This window comes from Larus michahellis, chromosome 1, assembly GCF_964199755.1.
Source record: "Larus michahellis chromosome 1, bLarMic1.1, whole genome shotgun sequence".
Classification (NCBI taxonomy): domain Eukaryota; kingdom Metazoa; phylum Chordata; class Aves; order Charadriiformes; family Laridae; genus Larus; species Larus michahellis.
In genome coordinates, this window is record NC_133896.1 from 200,378,100 (window position 1) to 200,402,751 (window position 24,652).

General features: G+C 39.2%; 1 protein-coding gene across 7 annotated transcripts in view; it reads right to left on the reverse strand.

Moving 5' to 3' along the window:
- CDK8 (cyclin dependent kinase 8) overlaps positions 1-24,652 on the reverse strand; it is a 90,671-nt gene that overhangs the window by 22,154 nt on the left and 43,865 nt on the right. For 3 of the 7 annotated variants that reach the window (XM_074568846.1, XM_074568834.1, XM_074568859.1), the window contains 3 exons: positions 24,463-24,603; positions 2,956-3,013; positions 44-175 (listed from right to left, as the gene is read on the reverse strand). In XM_074568846.1, the coding sequence (XP_074424947.1) occupies positions 44-175; positions 2,956-3,013; positions 24,463-24,603 (331 nt within the window). Of the gene's footprint in view, positions 1-43; positions 176-2,955; positions 3,014-22,069; positions 22,089-24,462; positions 24,604-24,652 lie in introns of those variants that run through there. The other 4 variants (XM_074568865.1, XM_074568852.1, XM_074568872.1 and 1 more) reach the window with 4 other exon arrangements.

The following is a 24,652-nucleotide window of genomic DNA, read 5'->3' on the forward strand; positions in this document are numbered from 1 at the left end:
TGCATAAAGAACAAAATAGTAACCTTTCATCCAATTTACTTACCAATAGCTTTGGTATAATGCCTTGCTCCAAGAAGCAGCTCTGGAGCGCGATACCAGAACGTTACAACTACCGGATCCAAGTCTGCTAAAGGCTTCAGAGGTGAATTAAATAATCGGGCAAAGCCCATGTCAGCTGCAAAATTCAAAGAGAGAAGCTTTAAAATTTGAGGAAAACAACCAACTTCAATATTTTTTGTTTTGTTTTAAACAAACTGATTGAGTTTACTTGTTAGTGCTACCATCACTTGGCTAAATAAAAGACAAACGCAGACTGTAGCGGATAGGAATTCTGTGAGCATGTTTTCTTAAAACTTTTATAGAAGTTACTGGATGTCACCACCTATAAAGTATATCATTATAAATCATTACTAACATGAGCTGTTAAGAACAAGGAATTAACCATTGTTCTGAAAAAGCGCATCAACTCACTTCTCTCAGGACACTGGTAAATCCTGACTTATTTCACCTGATATTCTCCGGTAAGATATTCCGTTATTACAGGATGGTCTTTCAAGAAGCAGCATTTTAAATGTGAGCAAAACGCAAGTTCTGCAGAGGTTAGAATGATTTATAATACATACATGCACATCACAAAAGCTCCCTCCTCACGAAGTTAGCTGTAGCAAGATTTCCTTCACACAAAACCAGCAACTAAGCCCACAGCACCTGCCTCCCTGCTAATCTTCTGTCAAGATGTATCTCCGGTATCAGGACACCAGTACTAAATACCATTTAGGCTATGATTTTAAAATTCTGTTTGGGGCCCTTATATCATTAAAAACTGCTTTTTAGAATTGGTGGTATACGACTGCCCGGACAGCTGTCTGAATTACCAAATGTAAGTGATACAGGAAAAAATGGGCAGAGACTAAAATATGCACCTTCTCCCACCAAATCGCGTTCCCGACCCACCAATCCCCAAATCCCAAGGAAGGAGGACTCTGTGGTGCAGGGATATACACGTGCTGAGAAAGACTCGAATGAGATGAGATGAGTAGCCATTCTGAGGGACCTACACGCTATAGCCCACTGGTTGAGGGAAAACTGCAGTGTAAATATGGGTCTCTAATTTGACTACACAATCCTTAATTTTTTTCATATGCATTCCTATTTATGATTGGTTTTATGCATTTAAAAAGAGAAACGTTTTACAGTTATCTACATGAAAATATTCATTACTCAAGATACGATCAAGTCACTAGTAACTATGAAAAATAAGGAAAATTGTTGTCAGAAAGTGATTTTATGACTCAAAATGACACAAAAAGCCTATAAAAATTATTTTAAGTTAAATACCAGTTATGTATTTTTTAGAAAAATTAGTTACACTGGAAAAGTGGAAGCCCTTGGTATGGGTATAACTTCTGCATTCTTTTACTGCTGTGCTAATATCTTAAGAAAATAAGAAAAAAAGACATCTACATTTATTAACCTACATTGATAACACACTTAGAAATCCAGGGTCCCCCTCCCTCTTCCCTCGCTGGGAACGGATGGCTCAGAGGACTGGTGGTCCGATACAGAATCTTTCACCTGTCCATTAACAGTCTGACTAAATTTAGTTGTGCTTTAAATCTATTCCCAAATTAATTCAATGCTATCAATTAAGAAATAAATGGGTGGTCTACGTGCAATTACTAGCAAGTAGTTGTGTACACCAAATATCACCACCACAGTTGAACGTGAACGTGCCCAGAGGATGACCTACATTCTCAGTTTTGGAAGCAACCGCTCCGTGAAGAATAAAAGTAATAGGAACCAATTTTCCCTTCCGCTGTCCATGCTGTACCTGTTTTGTACAGAGACGACCTCAAGCTCTACTGTCAACCTTAAACCTCGGAAGGGCATTAAAAGCTTTCAGGGTAGGATCTGCAGAAGTGTTCAGTCCTGGCCCGTCCCCTCCTTGGATTTCGAAGGGCGAGGGAAGGACTAGAGCAGCACTGAACGCTACAAGAAAATCCTACCCCAAATCATTATACTAGTGATTAACAATATAGTTCAGCTAAACAAAACAGTAAGAGTACAGAGCAACAATGCAGAAGAATAATCTTGTAAAGGAAACAGAGGGAAGTGAAAAAGATGAGCTACGGGGCTGCATTACCACAGCAAATATAAGTAGGCTGTGCATTAGCAATCTGCTATCAAAGCACTGCCGTGCTAACACACAGCGTGGCATAGCTTATTACTGTTAGGCTACGGTTAATTTTTATTTATTTATTTACTTTAATTTAAAACAACTGTAGATCTACAAACTATCCTCTCACTGTGAGCAGTAACTCCCACCAGAAAATGTTACAATAGCGGGGGAAGTGTTGGGTCCCTCCTACCCTGGTACACCCCAGTTTGAGCATTTAGCAGTTGTTCTCACTAAGCATTTTGACTGGATTACTGTGTTTTCTGGACTTTAAGATCCCTTGCATTTATCTCCAAGGGACCTGTCTACCCTTTCAAGAACATTTTGTAGGCTAAATAACACCTTTGATTCCGTTATAAAATTTAAGGTTTGTAGTAATGAGTAGGTCCCTATTTAGATTTTATAAGCAGCAGCAAGATAATGTCATGGCATTACAGGGGTAAATGGAGGAAATTCTAAAATCCCATTTCTTTCTCCTCCTTTCCCCTAGCTAGCTCTCATCTTAATCCCCATATCAAAATCCCCCACCCCACACAAACCCCCACTTAAACAAAACATAATGACATTTTCCACTTTTCATTGATGAGGCTACAGCATTTCATCATCACAACTGGTGCACGGGGCTAATATCAAGAAGCCAGTCACTCAGAAAACAGCATTTAGGCAATGTGCCCAGGCACGTACTAGTATTACAATGACTACTTTAAGTGGTACAACCGCACCTTCAGAACATTCTAACTTAAATGCTACACTGGGACTTATCAAAGATGTAAACATACCAATTTTTACTCTTCCTCGCTCAGGACCTTCACCCATAACTAAAATATTAGCAGGTTTCTGTGGAAAAAAAAATAAATATACAATACATATACCACGATAAACCTAAACATTAGTCTCTGAAAAGTTAGTTAAGCTTTGTTTTGCCAGTTTCAAACCAAATTTGTTTTGATAAAAATGACAAGTTTCTCTGTCACGGTAAAGCTGTGCAAGGCCCCAGACACAGGTTTTCCCTGACTGCATCTTCCTCATGTTTCTTTTCGGCACTTCTGTGCTCCAGCACCACGTCCCCTGACTGACACCCTGGTGCCTGCCCTCAACCCACAGGAGCTGGCAGTCGCCGAGCTGCCAAGATTTCTACCAAAATTGCCCTAGATCCTTTTGGCAAGAGGCAGTTCCATTGCTGCCCACCACCCTGCACCCCCAGCACAGGCACAGGATGCAAGCTCTACAAGGTGTTTTGCCCAGGGTCACTAGGCACATTTGCAGACATGTTTTACATTAAAAAAAAATCTGAGTGAAATGCAGATTAAACGTTACCATATCACTTTATATCGGAGAGAAAAATCATCTAAGTTTTTCCTATTTACAAGTGTATATCAATTCAGACAGCTGCAAAACTGGAAAGCATTGCCTTTACATTATTTTTCTCCCTGGCTTCCCTTCCTTTTACTAGGGAGTTGAGTTAAAGAATTGAGCTAGAGTTCAGCTGATTAGAAACAGTGCTAAGACACTATATAAATCAAACCTGCAGCGCTTATTTTGAGGGGGAGGGGGAAAGTCTGGAAATTCACAACTGAAGCTGAAAATTGATGCTAGACTTGTTTTGAAATGGAGTGATTTAGGTACCCACTCATACTGTAAATCCTGGACAAAACAGGGGCTCCTATTCAGTTGTGAACTGCAAGAGTTATAATAAGGCTGAGTTACAGCTCTTGCTCTGATTTCCCAGTTTAAATTGATCTGAAGAGTACCCCAGCAAGACAGTTTAGGCTACCGAAACAGTAATAAAATAAATGCTAATATCTTAGTGTGATTTACCAAACACACATTCTGGGAAATTCTCAAGTCTTCCCGAATCTATCAGGCTCTGGTGTAAACACATTCAAAGAGACAAAAGACCACAATTTCATACTGATCTAGTAGTAATTCATACTGTGTAAAACAAGGTGCAAGAAAATTAATAATCCAGCAAAAAACTGCCTTGAGAAACTTATTTACTACTGCTCATGAAAGGCTCCAACATGGATCTCCAAAACCGTACAATCCACACACAAAATATGTGAAAGGAATTTGAGGCGTTGCATCTCTTCTCTGAGAGCAGGTTAAAGACGTAAGAAAATGTCATAGCTTGACTGTGATCAAAGAGGTAATACATATCCCGTTATCTTTCCAACAGCAATAACAACAGATCCAACTTGTGTTGCATTACCTCAGTGATGTGCAGAAGAACTTGTGTCCCACACCACCACCACCCCTTTTTGTTTTCTTTAATAAAGGCAAACACTCCAGGTAAGTATTGCTTCAACATTTAAAAAAAAAAAAATGCAGTTATGTGGGCACACAGCTCACGAAGCATTCAATTTTGATTCCTGCCCCAAAGATCTTCTACCTACGTTCAAGGTAGGTACAGATGAGAAGAGAAAGCATGAAGAGATGAGACAGTACTGGTTAGCAAAATAAGTAGCTGCAGCTTGATTCACACTCAGATTATTTTTTACTCTCAGAATTTACAGAAAATATTTTAAAATACAGACAATTCAGAAATCCATGTAAGAATCTTCTAAAGCCACAAAATAAAATTAAAAAAAACCTCAGTCGATCTGGAATAACCATTTACAGCAGTTCACCTCTTTCTAGGCTCAAAGGCCCTTCACTGAAACAGCTCTGCTTGAAACAGAAGATTCTTAATATGGACAAAAATATTGATACAGTTACATCACTGTATAGAGATATAATATCACAGTTAAAGATTAAAAAATTAAATTTTAAATCAGAGGTGTTAATTCTGAAGGTTCCCATTCCTAAAATCATTGCATTAGTAGCTTGGAACAACATTGTTAGTTGAAAGAATTTTCCAAACAAGACCATTAATCAGTATTTAAATTCAATAGGGGAGTATCTACCAGAAAGCTGTATAGGGACAGTACTGAAGTTACTAAAACACAAGCATTTTGGGACTCCCTGAGAAACATTCAAGCCCACAAACAACAGTCCAAAGGCAGGTCCGAGATTCTTGTTAGATATCTGACTCAAGTCCACCATCTGGAAAAAAAACCTACTCCCCACATTTGTCTCTTTGGGCAGCTCATTACATATTAGACATTTATTTGCAAAGACAAATAAGCAGTCATTAGAAACAGAAGGGAGAAATCTGGACAAAATTCAGTTTGTTACATTTGAGTTAAATTTTCATTATCCAGAGAAAATTAAAGTTTAAAGTGGTTATTCAAATCACTTGGGCTGAGCGAGCAAAGAAAAACCTTTCAGCAATTTTTATATTGTGTTCTGAAAACACATTACTTAAAAACAGCTATCAATTTTTTTGTAACTACAAATGATCAACCTTTTTAAGTCACTCATTTTTGTTCTAATAGAGGCATATGTACTTTTGCTTTCAAGTAAAATAATTTGCTCATGCGAGACAAATGCAAATGAGAAAGCTGTTATGGTCCTAAACTGAATGTGAAGAGCCATGCAGTGATGTACAGCTGAGTACTTGAGATCAACAAAATAACTTTCTGACAACCCCATAGAACAAAATTTAAGAAAAATCACCCTTCCCCACCCCCCACCAACAGCCCACCTCAGCAGCAGGGGAATAATCCATTCTCAGGGATGGATGGCCTCAGCAGCCATGGCACAGCACCAAATCTTATCTTGTCCTAGATCTGGCTTTGTAGGACTCCTTGTGTGATTTCTGGATAAATCCTAATCTTGTGCATTTAATCACTATTACTACTGAAGAGAGAACAAAGATCCTCACTGAAATGTTTTTAGGTACTTCTAATTTAATCGTTATTTGCAAAGTGCAAACAGAAATCCTAAGAAGGAGGCTCATTTCAAACAAAGGCACTAAAAACCCAGAGGCTATACAAACGGGTTTATAGATCTACGAAGAACTTCAGGCAGTCACCTTCTTCCATCTGTCTGACCTGACACACGATAACCACTCTCTGTTCACCTGGATCCTAAAGTCTCTGGTGATGAAGGCTGCACAATTCCCAGGCAATCTATGCTCTTCCACTCTTCTTTATTGCAGGGTTTTTCTGCTGCTTCTAACACAACAAATGAGGTTACTCTCATTGCCTCTTACACATCAACAGAAAGATCAGACACCCACTCCTTCACCACAAAGACTTCTTACACTTCTGAAGATCTACATCTCTCTTCAGTCCTATCACCTACGTTAAAAGAACACTCTTCTGCTCAGTGTTTCCTAGTAGGTTATTTCTTCTGCACGTACAATTGTTCTTCTTGCTTTCCTCTAGCTGTACTGCCTTGGGCCACCTATTTGTTTGAATTGGAGTGCTCCAAATTACGCACACACTGCTCCTGCCAAGGTTTCTCTTGGGATCAGCAGAGGGATCATTTTACAAGCCTTGCACAGCATCTTCCACTTTATACAACCCCAGTATGGTATCTGGGTTTGCCTCACTGTGTAAGGCTATTGATTCACGTGAAGAAAATGCATGGCTTGTAACCTTAACATTTTTTCTGCAGGATTGCTGCTTTTTTCCTTTTTTAAATCATTGTCCCATTTGAACAAACACTGCAGTCACATACTGCTTCCTAACGTACACCGAAGATGTTTTGTGTTCGTTCAGAGGGGAAACTCAAACTTTAGAACTTATTTGGTTTTCTATTTTGAAGATAAAAAATGCAAACAACATGAAAATTATACCAATCTACGTCTTGATGAGATGTGATCGTATCAAAAAAAAAAAAAAAAGACGACAGCATTCCTGTTGCTCACAGCAAGTTATTCATAGGAGCGGGAGATGATTACTTATTCTATGTCCGCATAATAGATGTCTAGAAATTGAAGGACATTTTCTCATACTCCGGGAAAGGCATTCTGCTGTTGGGTCCTCCTTCCACCAAGTTTTACTCATCAAAGCAATGAGGAAAAAAAAAAAAAGGCATTTTTGGACAACTTAGCCACCGTGATCTTTCATACAAATTACTTTTAGCATCAAACCAGGTCTGTATGAACTATTACTACACATATTTTTTGCTACTAGGCTGTTTCTGAACTTGTTAGTTTTCAAAGGTTGATTTTAAACATACCTATCAATAAGTAACAAAAGATCCTTTGAATTATGTACAGTATTATAATGTAAATGCTACCTTTTCCTCCCCACTTATTAAATGTTTGCAGTCATCCCATGCATATTTATGAACAGGCTCACCGTCTTTATACCTCCATTTTAATAGAATCAGAGAACATTTTAGGTTGAAAGGGACCTTGAAGATCATCTAGTTCCAACCCCCCTGCCATGGGCAGGGACACCTCCCACTAGACCAGGCTGCTCAAAGCCCCATCCAGCCTGGCCTTGAACACTTCCAGGGATGGGGCATCCACAGCTTCTCTGGGCAACCTGTTCCAGTGCCTCACCACCCTCACAGGAAAGAATTTCTTCCTGATATCTAATCTAAATCTCCCCTCTTTCAGTTTGAAACTGTTACCCCTCGTCCTATCACTACCCTCCCTGATAAAGAGTCCCTCCCCATCCTTCCTGCAGGCCCCCTTTAGGTAGTGGAATGCTGCTATAAGGTCTCCCTGGAGCCTTCTCTTCTCCAGGCTGAACAACCCCAGCTCTCTCAGCCTTTCCTCACAGGAGGGGTGCTCCAGCCCTCGGATCATCTTCGTGGCCCTCCTCTGGACCTACTCTAACAGGTCCGTGTCCTTCTTGTGCTGAGGGCTCCAGAGCTGGATACAGTACTCCAGGTGGGGTCTCACGAGAGCAGAGCAGAGGGGCAGAATCACCTCCCTCGACCTGCTGGCCACACTTCTTTTGATGCAGCCCCGGATGTGGTTGCTTTCTGGGCTATGATTGTGCACTGCTGGCTCATGTTGAGTCCCTCTCCTCAGGGCTGCTCTCAATCCATTCTCTACCCATCCTATGTTTGTGCTTGGGATTGCCCCAACCCACATGCAGTACCTTGCACTAACGCACCTTTCAAAGAAGGTTTTAGTGTCATCCTAACCAATTTCCATTTGGATAATCCCATACTGAAGAGTTGGGCTGCTAAAACATTATTCAGTAGAGAGTTCACAGTGATGGGGTGAGTCACATCTGTGACTTTTGTTAACCACTAATTTGTGCATCATTAATGGCTGTGCCACCAATTTTCAGAACTGGCTGTCCTATCCATTTCTACCTGTGATGAGACAAGATAATTGAAAAAAGTGTAACATCGGTTTTCATTAAAACCAATTGATTTAAAGGAAAAAAAAAAAGGCAGTTTAAGAGAACAATACTAAGCAAAGTGCTTTTATCCCTAAATTATTTTGCTTTTGCAATCATGGCCTCAACAATGATTCTATTAAGATTTAGAATGAATGACTTTTTAATATTTTAGACTTCAAAGTATTATATTATACAATACAGGAACAGATTCAAATGCACAACCCTGCAATCATACAAAAAAATACATCTTCTCCAGCTGTTTGCACGCAAGTGCCCAAAAAGCATGAAATACAAATAAGTTAAAAGTGTTTGCTGTGAAGTTTGTCATACAGTGGCATGAGAAAAAAAATCAAAAAGGTTTTGAAAGACAACTGCAAAGGCAAATTGTAGCCTGCTTGGAAGAGCACTTTTGTGACACAGCATTAGAAATCTTAATGTACTGATGTGGTTTAATCACTCCCCAGTTAGGTTCTCTGAGAAGAAAAACTGTGCTACTAGCCTTCAGCTAGCCTTGCAAAATTCACACCCCCATCTCAGGGTCTGTGACCCATAAAACATTTATGCTTCTTAAAGTACATCTGTCTTAACAACCTTGTTGATCTTCAAGTAATAACATAAACCAAAACACATCCTTATTATCAAGGTGAGATGCTCCCCTATTGCATTCTTAGGGATTGGAACTGATTTTTTAAAACATTTTATGGTTAAAGAAAATAATTCCATTCTCTTTCCACTTTGAACAAAACTGACAACTTCAATGCTAAATAGTACTTTAGCACAATGGAAGTGTCAATACAACCAGATTCAAATAATAGTATCAGCACTTTTTCTAAAGTTAATTTATTTCCTTGAATTCAAAGATGTGCAATTCACAATTAAGATAATTTCAGTTGCATTTATTAACTGATTTGAGGCTTTAAAAGAAATTATTATCAAAAGACCACCACAAACACAAACAATAGCTCCCCAGAACTCAACATGTATTAAATCTGAACATTAAAGTCTTTTTTTTAATTAAAAAACACATGAATTGTGAAAAGCACTGGAAAATTAAGAAAAACTATTTTAATTTAATACTTCCTGTTAATTATCTTCTTACAAAGAACATCTCAAAGCTGTTTTAAAAAGATAAATCAAGCATCTAAATAAAATTCTCATTAAAATCAGGAACCGTTAAAATTACCAGTAACAACCAAACAAAAATAAAAACGTAGATTACCAAAGCACACATGCTCTAAAAATTTTAAAAGTACAGAAAGTATTTGGATAGGATAGAAGACAGAGGGATGCTGTATCTATGCCAGGGAGGCCTTCTGCTAGTTACCATCACCATATTTTATCTCTGTTTCAGCCTGATGAAAGTTGTTGGCCTCACTATTACATTTTTATGCTCTGAACAGGCTCCAAGAATTTCTTCCCGTTGCTGTCACTCAATTACTGCCAACTTGAGGCAATGTAACTTATTAAAGCCTGTACACATAGCCTAATAGACAGGCTTTTCTATCACTTGCGTTGGAACTGAATTAAAAGGGAAAAAAAACCCCACTAATTACACTTTTCAGGCCAACTCTCCCACTTGCTAAAAACATACATCAGGACAAGTTGCAGTGCATGACTTTCTGTACTAAGTCTCCAAGGAAGGAAAGGTGGTTATCATAGGCAAAAACACTATTATATTAGGAAAATCTAACATGTCAAATATCATTAACACATCATTCAAAGGTGTAATAACAGACTTAATACATTAAAACAAATAGTCATGGAGAAGTATATTTCCTGTGGGTTTTGCTACACAAGCGATTACTCCATCCATAGGTCAGGATGCCTCTGGATGCTGTGGGCACATCAGAGCAGGATCAAATGCAAGGGAAGAGAGAGCTTGCACTAAAACTGTTTTTTAGGTACTATATGTTATTCTGGATATAATTCTGTCTCCTTTTTCAATTTAGAGTTCTGCCCCACAAGTGAGGATTTTGAATGGGTAATAAAAACACTGAGTACCGTTTTTGCTCACTCATTTCAGTGGAGCAGCTTCCACAGGTAACTTTGTACTTTCACACAAAGGAAGAAAACCGCCTTATTTACTCTTTGGTTTGCATGCAGTTGTGGTAGCCCATGCCATTTTCCTTAACAGCCCTATTTTATTTTTGTTTTTCATTTAAATAGTACACTCATCACCCCCAGATCACCCCACCAGTATTGACTAATACATAACTTCTCCTGTTCTGGATGAATCATAGAATCATAGGGTTGGAAGGGACCTCTGGAGATCATCTAGTCCAACCCCCCTGCCAGAGCAGGGTCACCCAAAGCAGGTTGCACAGGAACGCGTCCAGGCGGGTTTTGAATGTCTCCAGAGTTGGAGACTCCACCACCTCTCTGGGCAGCCTGTGCCAGTGCTCTGCCACCCTCAGGGTAAAGAAGGTCCTCCTCATGTTTAGGTGGAACTTCCTGTGCTCAAGTTTGTGCCCATTACCTCTTGTCCTGTCCCCGGGCACCACTGAAAAGAGCCTGGCCCCATCCTCCTGACACCCACCCTTTAAGTATTTATAAGTGTTGATAAGGTCCCCCCTCGGCCATCTTTTTTCCAGACTGAAGAGACCCAAATCCCTCAGCCTTTCTTCATCAGAGAGGTGTTCCAGTCCCCTAATCATCTTGGTAGCCCTTTGCTGCACCCTCTCCAGCAGTTCCCTGTCCTTCTTGAACCGGGGAGCCCAGAACTGGACACAGTACTCCAGGTGCGGCCTCACCAAGGCAGAGTAGAGGGGGAGGATGACCTCCCTCCACCTGCTGGCCACACTCTTCTTGATGCACCCCAGGATGCCCTTGGCCTTCTTGGCCACCAGGGCACATTGCTGGCTCATGGTCATCCTGTTGTCCACCAGGACTCCCAGGTCTCTTTCAGCTGAGCTGCTCTCCAGCAGGTCAGCCCCCAACCTGTACTGGTGCATGGGGTTATTCCTCCCCAGGTGCAGCACCCTACACTTGCCCTTGTTGAATTTCATAAGGTTCCTCTTTGCCCAACTCTCTAGGAAAAAATAAAAAAGGTAAATCCGGCACAATTTATTACCATGCACTTTCCAGTGGCTGTTAAAGCACCTTTGTTCACAGAACACACACAATATTTCAAACAATGCCCCACAGATTATGTTTTGTGCCACTCGTGTTCAAAGCAAGTCAGGTGAAGTTGGGAGTTCATACAGAGCAAGCTTTTATATGGAATAAGGGTGCCCTGTTTATGAGGCGAATTTTTCACAAACTACTTCAAAACTGCTCAGATTTAATCAAAGGAATATTTTATAGAATCATAGAATGGTTTGGGTTGGAAGGGACATTAAAGATCATCTAGTTCCAACCCCCTGCCATGGGCAGGGACACCTCCCACTAGACCAGGCTGCTCAAAGCCCCATCCAGCCCGGCCTTGAACAATTCCAGGGATGGGGCATCCACAGCTTCCCTGGGCAACCTGTTCCAGTGCCTCACCACCCTCACAGGAAAGAATTTCTTCCTTATATCCAATCTAAATCTCCCCTCTTTCAGTTTGAAACTGTTACCCCATGTCCTATCACTACACTCCCTAATAGAGTCCCTTCCCAGCTTTCCTGTAGGCCCCCTTTCTTATCATCTTTTCAATTTTTCCTCTGTATTATCAGTATAGATCATTCATATAGATCATTGCATTTTCTTTCAACAGCAGGATGCATACAAAACAATTATTATGGCTATTTCCTGGATTTTGAACAATGTATATTCCCATCTTCCACAGCATTTTACACGGTGATAACTTTGCCATAACCTTAACAAGGTATTCAGTACTAAAAAAACAACAAAACTGAAATTGCAAACTGCACTTAAGTGTTTCTAAAAATCACACTCCAAGGTTTTTACTAAATCTTACTGCAGGGTTTTTATTGACTAAGCTTACTTCAAAGGTACATTTGTGATCAAAGAGCTTCTGGTCCTCCATACCCCTCTCATGTCAGAACCAAAAGTTATAATCTGGCCATCTTGGAAAGCCAGCACATTAAAAACCAGGCTAGTAACAAACGAACAAGTTCAAAGCTACAGAGAAGAAACAAATCTAGCATAGCCTGTCCATCAGTTAATGTATTTGCATCCTCAAAATTTCACCTGATTCCGGCAAGACCTTTGTTATTAAAAATATAAAAACAGATTCAAACTAATTAAAAAAATCCTTATATATATATATATACACACACAGATATAAAAATTAACTATACATCAGGTATTTATATATGAATGATATTCCTCAATGTAGCACTTATATTAGACCCATGTGATTCTCATTACGTCATTATACTTCAGTTATCGATCTACTTAAATGCCTTGGAACTTAAAAAAGTCAAAATATTCCTAAGCTTGAAAAAAGCAATAGCAAAAGTGTTTTAACAAATCCAAATTTGACAAAATGGCACCTTAAGGAATGAGCCCTCTTTATATAAAGGATGCTGGTCCTGCACGTGGGCATCTTGCTTTCTGAGAAATGCACAAGTTCAAGACAAAATGACAGAGTAACTACACTTGCTAGTCAGGTATCTCCTTTGCAGCATTCAAAAATCCTCAGCTACAGAAACTAGAAGAAAGCACAATATTTTCTAATATTTCAATTAAAAATAGTTGTGAAATATAGAAAACTTCCAAATCTTCATTTTTGTTAAGAAAATAGCAGTTATTTGATCATCTTTCCATACATCCAAATACTGACGTCCTCCTGCTGCTGCTCCTCCTCCCCTCCTCTCCCATTTTTTGTACTGTATGACACAACAAGGTTAGCACAGGCTTTAATGCACATTCCTTTTGCAAACAACTTCATTTCTCTTCTGAAGCCTTTGCGAGGGCAGTGTAAATGGATTGTGAGATTGATGCTGTAACAACTACTAAATGAATTTATGACTGACTGAAAATGCCAAGTTCCACACATATGAAGTGATGGGACCCCTCAGCTGTCAGAAAATTTTGGGTATCTGACTAAAGACTTACAGAACACCACATTTTTAAACACTTTCTTGTGAAAGTTCCTTAATAAAGAACTATTAATAGAAAGCTCAAGCCTTTTCAACAGTTAAACAATGAAGGTAACTTTCACAAGGAGGTCCTACAACTTCACAAGTCACATACTTGACTGAACCTTTTGAAATCTTTTAGTAACCCAGTTTTACTTGTATAGTCAGAAATAACAAAGCACCATATACACAGACATGAAAAAGTGGTATTGCTTCTGTAAGCAATATGCAGATCAAAAATATCCCCTCCAAAACGTTTTTCCATATTAAAAAAAAAACACAAAAAAAACACAAAAAAAAACAAAACAAAAACACACACCCCACACCTTTTCTTCATTTTACACATTCTTATTAAAACATTCATCACAAAAATCCTTGACACTTTCTGGTTAAATATGATAGTACTTGGGAAACATCTATTAATTTTTCAAAACACTTCGTATATTACCTGTGCAATACAAAACAAATACAAAAAAAAATTCAATTATTGGACTTCCTGCTTTGCTACATATTCCCCCTGCCCCCAAGAAAATGTATCTGCTATAGGATTCTCCATAGTTTCATTCAGAGATCCTGCAGAAGAGACAAATTATAGGTAATTTTAAATGGGCAGTGCCTTTTTAAGCACTCTTCCCAGTTAACAGGAGCTGTTACTAAATTTGGCTGATTTAATCTTATAGGCATCAAGATACTACAATCTGATCAGCCCTTATTCTCTTGGGGAAGGGGTAAAGGAAACGTGAGGTTTCAAGAATTCCAATAAAGAACAAAAATATGAAGTCTTTGTTAAAAGCCTTCAGTGAAACATTTAAAAAAAGCTTTTTTCTAAAAAAATCTTATACATACTTTATGTATTATTAATTCACCTGTTCTTTTCATCATGACATCTTTCAGTCTGGAGCTTCTTAACAAGAGGAGGTGTTCTCTGATAGGTGCAGCTCTTGAAGACCATGTTCTCAGCACCTAAGTCCTAGATCTTCCTTCTGCATTTCTCACTGCACATATTCCAGCTCCCTCCAGCCTTTCTCTCCCCCATCCAGAATCCTCAAGCTCCTTTCCCACCTGCCATCTGTTTTGATGATCAAGTGCACAGGGCCAGGGGAGAGGGGGAAGCACAAAGGATGACCAGTGATCTTCAGAGTGCAGACAAGCCAAACTGAAATGGCCCTGCTGCAACTCTCAATGTATTTCTCCCAAAATGCCTGTCCTCCTCTATTTGACATCTGCTTTTCATGAAATTTGAGAGAATTTCACTGTTTTGATACCATACCATTTTACCAAACATATCTGAAATTTGCCAACGGATACAAATGTTCCTTGGGGGAACCCGCAAAAAGAGGCAGGCACGGGGTAAGCTTTGTCTCCTTAAGCAGCCAGGCTACAGCCACACGGTAGACCAGCAAAAAGGTTTTTTTTATTGTGGAACATGCAACACCATTTGCATTTTTTTCAGCTATTTTTCCTAGATACTGTAGTAGCAATGCTATCATTTCTCCTATCTCAAACTCTAAAGTACCCCCTTGTTTGCAGTTTAGAAGTCACTATGCAATATGCGGACAGATGGGCTTCTGGTGCTATTATTAAACGTATGTTCCACCAAACAAGGACAAACTTCTCAAAAGCCACTACAATGACATTAATTCTTGATGAAAGGCACTGAAAAGGCCTGCCCTTGATTTGATACCCTGTAAGGTAAAGATGTAAATGGCTATGAAGATCAGTCCTGAAATATTCCATCTAGCACCGAAGGGCTCTAGGGGAAAGAGGGCAGAGAAAACAAGAGCAGTACTCTTCACAACAGCATTTATGCTGTATGAAGAAAAACTATGAGTTACTTTCCCTTGTTGCAACAGTTCTTCACTACCTGTTAACTGGGCCAAGATCACAGGTTAAAAATTATTTGCTTTTCAATAACATAGAAATGTCAGGAAAAAATACTCTGCTTCCACTGCTGCTTGTGTCTGGCAGTTCTGTAGCAAGTAAGTGAAAAACATCTCACTAAAACATGAATAATCAGGTAGTGCAATTCTATGCTTCGAAATACTCATCTGTGTTGTACTCACTTGTCCCTAAGATATCTGGTGGTTAAATAAGCAGCTTTACTTTTTCCATTTCTTTTTTGCATCTCGCACTTTGATATAGAAGTTTCCACTGAACACAGAACTCCAAATTCAGAAGCTTTACCTGCATTTCCTCTAGCCAATAACAGTCTAAAAGTAAGTCTGTCTAGGTTTGGTCACATTATTGGCTAGGTAAATTAGCAAAGTTGTTCTAATATATGCATTGCTCCACCTGGAGCTTCCATTTAAACTTCAAAGACTGTTTATTGTAGTTTCAAAACAAGATATGTTCATGAATAGAGCAAAAAAGCGTTTCCAGTATCACTGTCAGTTGTAAATGACAAGGTTGTGACTCAGCTTTTATCACCGCAGAGGATTAATTATTTTAAGAATTATTTACGGAAAAAAAAATTACTGAGCTATGAAGCAAGAAAGCTGTTGATAAACTAAATTTAAGATCCAACAAACAAAGCAGAAGTCAGCACACCAAACAAACCAATATAGTCAGACCCTTTGGAAACACCTGCAGAAGATAATGAAAGGCTAAAAAACATTACTCATCTTTATGATACTCATACAAGGTTGGACTTGACCATCAAACAAACGTGGCTTTGAATAAAAGCAGTAGTCTAAAAGAAGTGGCTTTGGAAAACACTCTTGCAATTGTGAGATTTCTGACCTCTCCTTGCACCTCTATTTTCATTTGAATCAAGTTTATAAACAAGCTTTTTACTTGCAATCATACAGACATCTATGAAAAGTTCCATATTCAGCATTTCATCTTACTATAAACGGGAAACTAATAGTATCGTGTGGTAAATGATTATCAAGAACTTTCAGGATTGATTTTCCATTTTTGCTAAACATTGGCTGCTTAATTCTCAGGTGTATCTGTTCATCATTCTGTTCACATTATCATAAATCTTGGATTTTTATCCTACCCTTTCACAATACTTACTTAAAACTTGTTAAATGACCTTGCACTTGCTTATAAGATCTGAGGTTAAAGATGATCAACCTGTAAAAAGCCATGAAAGATTACATTCATATTCAAGAATTGCTTGAATGGAGGTGGTGTATGAATTAAAAAAATCTGTTCACTATCTGTAAAGATGGCCAATTTACAAAATCATCAGGAAGTCTTGCAATGAAGACCCAAATACAACTGGAGAAACAGACTGAATATTGTATTTTCATTTATCTTTTCCATTTGATTTCAGTGCTATCTTTAGCAAAATAGGCATAGTATTCCAGCCAAGAATAGATGTAGGGCTAAATTCAAGAGAGGTCTAAAAATATGAATCTGTAACACTTAGAATTGGCAGATTTTTTTTTAATCTCTCAAGACTTGGGTATCTCTTTCTAGAGATACTGCTGTTACAGGAGTGCTTCATACCCAAAGTTGGTTACAATTTGATGATCCAACAGTAACATATATTTCATTGTATGACCACACTGCTTCCAAAAAAACCTTTTAGTGATACATCACCTTTTTTCCCCAGGAAAAGAAAACTACGCTGCAGTCAAGATACATCATAAAAACGTTCTCCTTCACTGAAAAGGTTTTGTATTTCACTGCTTTCTTCACACTGTTCCTTTATTCCATATGAGCTATTTGATCTTTCATATTCTTCTTACTCTCACCTGCTCCTGCTTCCCCTCCCCTCTCATGGCTTCTCTTCTATTGATTTGTCACAAGCTGGATTTTAGATTTTGAAAAAGCAATAATTGAAGTTTTCAAGACAGTTTAAATGGTGAAGATATAACATATTCACAGAAAGGCTGAGATTGGAAGGCACCTCTGGAAATCAGCTGCCAACTTGTTGAGGGTGCACTCTGTCCCATCGTCCAGGTCAATAATGTCAATGTTAAACGGCACTGAACTCGGTACCAGCCCTTGGGACACTCCATTAGTGACTGGTGGCCAGCTCAACTTCATGGCACTGATCACAATCCTCTGAGCCCATCAGCTCAGCCAGTTTTCAATCAGCCTCATTTCACTGTGCACTTACCTAGTCTGTACTTCGTTAGCTTCTCTGAAAGTATGTTATGGGATGTAGTGTTGAAAGCCTTACTAAAGTAGAGATAAGCAACATCCACTGCTCTTCCCCCATCCATGCAGCTAGTCATTGAAGGCTTTCAGGTTGGCTAAGCATGATTGCGCCTTCATAAATCCATGCTGACTACTCCCAATCACCTTCATGTCTTTCAAATGCTTGGAAATGGCTTCCAGGAGGATTTGATCCATCACCTTCCCAGTGATCAAGGTAAGAGTGACTGGCATATAATTTCCCAGATCCTCCTTCTTGCCCTTCTTGAAGATGGGAGTGACATTTGGTTTTTTCCCCTCACGAACCTGCCCTGATTACTATGACCTTTCAAAGAGAGCAGCCACAGAATGATTTGCGTATATGAAGCACATGATTTTATCTATCTCTACAGGCTTCTCTATGGTGAATTCAAAGATCTCTAACTGGTATGCCTTCTACTTTTCGGATTGGAAGGCTGGTAGTACTGCAGCAATATACTCTTTATTTCTAGCTTCAAATCTGCATTTGTACAAAGCTGTCAGATATTACTCAATTAAGAGTTTGACATAATAGGCCATTGCCAACAACAATGACCAAGAAGAAAGCAAGCCAAAAGGATTCTCATTTGCACAGCAGTTTTGGTTTTTGTTTGTTTGTTTTTTGTTTGTTTTTTTTGTTTTTTTTTTTTTTTTTTTTTAAGAAGTTCGAGGGTTTTTTGGGGATTGTCTTTTTTTCTTTTTAAAGTCAGTGGCATGAGCATCAAATACTTAGTTTTGCAGTCTCTTCTGATCATTTCTACACTTCAATTAGTTACTGGTTTGAAAGTTTAAAACAAAGAAAATGCTCAGAAAGGTAGCCAAGGGAGCAGTCATGTTCCCTGCAAATAGCAGTATTAAGAAACACTAGATAATGTTATTTTAACTATAGAATATTTAGAATTATAGAAAATTACAACTTACAGGAAAGCATGTAATTACAGCCTATTCAAGAAAACAAGGTTCTGCCAGACACATTGTTCTTTTGTGATCTTGTGAAAGCACACACTTACATAATGAAAAACTCCTTGGAAACAAAAATCTTGGGAAATGGAACAGCTGACAACCAAAAGAGTGATGGGGTTTGGGTTGGGTTTGGTTTGGTTTTGTTGTTTTATTTTTCTCCTTTGAAGCAAATCACCAATAAGCCACTACAACACCTTTTGGGAAATAATGCCTATTATCTGTTTATATACTTAAACAGGGTAGAAGAGCACCCCGCTTCTAAAAGCTCCTAACTTCTTCCAAGTAATGTGCACAGCTTTTCCTGCTATTTGTTTTTAAGCATTCAGGTTTATTCCTTCAAATTACAGTTTTGTAAGCACTAGAGCAGGAGCAAAGGGCATTCCTGTATTTCTGAAGTAATCCTTGAATTTTGATGAGGGAGACATCCTTGGATTCAAGAGCTCTAATGTGGAAAATGGTAAATTGGCAGGGTGAAAGTTCCATATATTTAACCTTGCCTAAAGCACATGCTTAAGTGATTCACAGCCAGCGCCTGGAAAGTAACTAAGTTGTTGTCTACCAAAAAAACACCCTGGCAGTGGCTTCTCCTCATTTATTGTTAAAGGAACATCTTTAATGTTCCTGCTAATCCCAAACCTGGCAGCAGGTATCCTTGGGAAGAGTCCAGGTCCCAGGAAGCTCCATTCCAACTGTATTAAAGCTTGTCGGCCTGAAAGCTTATTAAAAACAGTGCTCATCTCCCGGCAGCAGTTTAGCTGAGCTGCACACTAGGAATGCATTAAATAGGCTGTAGTATCCCATGCTAGCGCTAGTTTGCAAATGGTCACATCCACAGTGACACAATCCCAGATTAACAAGGACATGGACAGTATTGACAACGACTAAGAATTGTCATTCCTTTGTCAAGAGATAGAAGGAAAATGGGAAGCAGGAGCCCAGCACTGTGTTACCACTCCCATACCTGGCTTGCCAAGTGTTCGGCACCCGCCAGGCACACAGAAAGAGGCCAGGGAATTCAGTCTGAAAATCTGGGAACAAGAAAGGTTTGATCGTGGTGTCTCAGCTGCAGCAGTACAAGTAAGACCCATGAGATTTCCTCTTGGGTTTTTTTGTTGTTTGGGTGGTGGTTTTGCGAGGGTTTTTTGTGGGGGTTGGTGGTACATTTTTAAGCTGCACCACATTAGTGCAAAATCGATTATTAATTTAATATTTTGTGAATATATTATTAATTTAAATTGCAGACTAATCTTACCGACACCACACAAAACCAGTGGAGAGGTGCTCACCTCTTGGCTGAGGCTGGATCCTAACTGTGGACAGGCCTACTACACACTAATATCAAATGAAGATGCACTTTTAAACGTTAACAGGCATGGCATATAAATTGCCATACCATGCAAAGGGACCTCTATTTTCAGCCCATTACTTGAAGAAGTCTTCCAAACATACCACTAAGTCTGTCCTCTCTTTCTTCATGCTATTGAGGGAGCAGATTGATGGAAACAGATATATGGCCAGCCTTCTGCTTATGCTTATTTTTAATGTGGCATAAGCACTTTGAGCACAGGAAGAAGCCCAATAGCTGGATATCCTAAAGTGGAAAAAACACTAGGAAAAGAAGTCAGCAAAATGCAGTAGGTTTCAAGCACGCCTGATAACGAAATCCAAAATATTATTAAAACTATAATTGATGCACTTTGTGGTAATTACATGAAGTGTTCTTATTTCCTTCCTGCTACAGTCAGAGCATGAATAAACAATCTGCTTTCAATTGCTCTCGAGTCACGGAATTAAAAAAAGCTGAAGAATATGCAAGTCAAATAAGAATTTTGAAAAGGACTGACATTTATTTGTTGAAAAATTTTACTGGTATGTTTCAAAGACATATGGAAAGCTAACTACTCAGGCATACCACTATTCAAAGACAAGAAAGATAATCAACACCTCTCTTGCTCTCATGGAAATGGTGAATTGGCTTTCATGTAACCAGTGAAAGAAAAAAAACAGCAAAGACTTCACTATTTAAATAGATAAGTTTTGCTAAGATTTGTATGCATTTCCTTTGTAAAAGACAAACTAGGACTAGAAAAAACACAATAGACAATTACTGTCTTCCTACAGTTTTTACTGTTACATACAGAATATACTCACTTTATACAAATCTTACATGAATGAAGATTCCTCGATTCCACCTTTATGAAGGCAAATTTCAGTCTAAGTTTATGTGGTTTAGTAGCCTTTAAGTTTTACTGCCTGGTTTGTGGAAGCTAGCAAGAAATGAGTTACTTTATGCCGTATTTTGTTTCTGATTACAAAAGTCAGGATCTCAAAGAAACCTCCAAAACATTACCTACCTAAAAGCTAACTTCATTAAGACATTTTAAAAAAAACCTAAACACAAAAACCAAAAAATTGCACTTTGGAGGAGTATACTTTCCCCAAGAGATGAGCTTTCTTACCCTTTAAAAATAAATCCTTGTCCTATGAGAGAGATGTAGCAAAGAATAGATTTTTCTGCCGAAGTACTATATTCTTTAGCTTCCTACCACCCCCAAGCACCATCACTCTTATAATAGCTAGTTTATGAAATGAAAGCAAGCGCCTTACTTGAGCAACTCTGTGTGTCTAGCTGCACACATCTAAATCTAGGGAAACAAACATCCAATCAGGAGTTAAAATTGATTATTAGAATCATAGAATTGCTGAGGTTGAAAGGGATCTTTAAGATCATCGAGTCCAACCTTTAACCTACCCTGACAAGAGCCACTTCTAAACCATGTCCCTCAGTGCCCCATCTACCCTTTTTTTAAACACCTCCAGAGATGGTGAATCCACCACCTCCCTGGGCAGCCTATTCCAATGTTTAATAACCCTTTCAGTGAAAAAATGTCTCCTAATATCCAATCTAAACCTCCCCTGACATAACTTGAACCCGTTTCCTCTTGTCCTATCACTTGTCACCAGGGAGAAGAGGTCAGCCCCCATCTCTCTACAACCTCCTTTCAGGTAGTTGTAGAGGGTGATGAGGTCTCCCCTCAGCCTCCTCTTCTCCAGGCTAAACAACCCCAGCTCCCTCAGTCGTTCTTCATAAGGTTTGTCCTCCAGGCCCCTCACCAGCTTTGTAGCCCTTCTCTGGACACGCTCCAACACCTCAATGTCCCTCTTGTAGCGAGGGGCCCAAAACTGAACGCAGTACTCGAGGTGGGGCCTCACCAGTGCCGAGTACAGGGGGATGAGATCACTTCCCTAGTCCGGCTCACCACACTATTCCTGATACAGGCTAGGATGCTGTTGGCCTTCTTGGCCACCTGGGCACACTGCTGGCTCATATTCAGCCAACAATTCATTGTCAACCAACACCCCCAGGTCCTTTTCTGCCAGGCTGCTTTCGAGCCACTCTGCCCCAGTCCTGTAGCGCTGCATGGGGTTGTTGTGACCCAAGTGCAGGACCCGGCACTTGGCCTTGTTGAACCTCATACCATTGGTCTCAGCCCATCGGTCCAGCCTGTCCAGATCCCTCTGCACAGCCAACCTACCCTCAAGCAGATCAACACGCCCGCCCAGTTTAGTGTCATCTGCGAACTTACTGAGGGTGCATTCGATCCCTTCATCCAGATCATTGATAAAGATATTAAAGAGAACCGGCCCCAGCACCGAGCCCTGGGGGACACCACTTGTGACCGGACACCAACTGGATTTAACTCCATTTGCCACCACTCTCTGGGCACGGTCATCCAGCCAGTTTTTTACCCAGAGAAGAGTACACCTGTCCAGGCCATGAGCAGCCAGTTTCTCCAGGAGAATGCTGTGGGAAACAGTGTCAAAAACTTTAACACTGATATTCCTGAAAGCTAATATTACAGGTATACTGAAACAGAAACCCACATTTAAGAACAAGCATTAATGTCGGTTATTTTGCTTTGGATCAGAATACACATGCTATTGGAGTCCCAACTTGCAGGCTTAACTTTGCACCATATGCCCCTGTCTTGTTAAAACAAAACACTAGGTAGAATCCCTTCTGTTACTCCGGCTATTCCCAGGGACCCTGATAAAAGGAAGAAAGTATTGACAGATACAATTCTGTTTTTCCTCCTGCATGAAACACGCACCTTCTAAATCAGCTCAAAGTGAATGGTTTCAAAACAACAAACCCAAAGGTTTCCACGGACGAGGCGGCGCAGGCAGCCCCTGCACAGCTTTTAGAGGATTCTCACCGACACGGCTTGACAAGGTTCCAGTGGGAAGACCTCTCAGACTCTGCCTCAAGCTTTTGGTCTCTTCCTCAGATTATCAAAAGATAGCCAATTGTGATGGTGGTTTTTCTGCGGGAAGAAATCTTCATGCTGGACTGAGACCACCAACTCATTTCACATAGGTCAGAAAATGAAACGGTAATAGTTTTTCCACACTTGCCAACTTAAACTGTATTTGAGCTACAGACCTAGATGTGAAAGGCTCTGTAATTAATTACCAATCTCCTGAGCCATCCAGTTAACAACACGCATGGTTTTCTTTTTAAACTCAATTATGCTTAAGTTCGTAAGTTTTCTGAAACTGTAGAAAGTAAAACATCAAAAAATTTAGATTCTTGATGACAGGTCATTAGTTTTCTGTATGCTTCTTAAAAATATACTGAAAAGTACTACTGCAGACAGAACATTAAAGTAAGACATTACATTTTGGTTTAAAACAAAGTGTGTCTAAGCAGTAACATGCACTATGTATATCTACATCATGTTTTGCTCCGCTGTTTCAAGAGTCATGACAAAGCCACAATCTTTTTGAGTTCTTCCCTCAGTGCCTCAGCTTTTGTTCCATTTTGAAAACCAGAAGGAAATTAGAAACAATATCCATACAATTATTTTAATAAAGCAAAGCTTCCTTGTATTTCAGTTCTGAAAATGTTATTTATCAAAGAGAAATATTTTTCTCATCACTTTACACAGAGACTGGCGCTCCGTAGAAGCTTTTATTTGGCATGAAAATAAAAGACAAATAACTAGTCCTTGACTACATTTCTAGGAACACTATTAAAGCTATTTCAAAGACAAAAAGTGACTCTGGAAGAGTAATAAGGAAGCTGGACTTATTGCACCAAGTATAGAATAGCACTAGTATAACTGACTTGTGGGAATGAAAGGTCAAACTAACAATACTCCTGTGCACCAATAAAATTTCAGTCATTAGAAGCATCATATACAGATAGTATCATATTTTGAGAGCATTTTTTTCAATTTACTTCTAAGAATAAGAGATACAGACAAATGGGTCAGGAAAACTACCGAACTTTAAGACAACAGACAAATACAGCTGAGCCAGCTGTGGGCATATTTCAAATGCAAATATATAAGAATTGATGATATTTACCAATTTAAAACACTTAATAGAATGTGCTGGTTAAGAAGCACTAACTCAGGTTCAAAATGTTTTGCTCATACTGTTGGATAAACGTTAGTTTATTTGCAGAAGTCTTCAAAAATTGGCATGGCCATATGTCTGATATATTATAAACATGAGGATAAGATAATGGCCTTCAAAAGTTACCTTCATAAGTAAAACTGATAATTTTAGGGACGTTTTATTTTTTCAGCAGTTCTTACAGCCAATCATCCTCTCCCCCACCTACACACATGCCGTATTTAGTCATTTATCTTCCCTGCAGTGATACTACCAAAGGCATTTTCTGTACCTCATCATGCCTGTTATTTAAATGAACACTTTTAAAAATAGTTTATTTAGAAAATCAAAAAAGGAGAACAGCCATCTGATATACCTTGCTGTCATAAGCATATCAGATCATAGTCAGCTTTCAAAATTTGCTCTGCTAATCAAGGCTGTCTGAATGCAATATAAAAGTATATATTTATTAGCACATGCCCTTAGCACAAAGGTTTTTGTTTCCCAGAGATTTGTACAAAAAACAATCCTTTCCCTCAATCATCTCCCCAGTGCTAAAACCCATTGCGAATCCACTTACCAAATCCCTGTGTAACACCCAGTTAGCATGCAGGTAGTGAATACCATCTAGGATCTGATATAACAGTGACTTCACCATTCCCCGAGGTAACTGAACTGGTTTCTTGTTTGCTTTAGAAGCCCTGTGAAACTTGATTATATGCTGCAAAGGGGAAAAAGAAATCAAAATAAAAAAGTGTAATGTTTTGTTC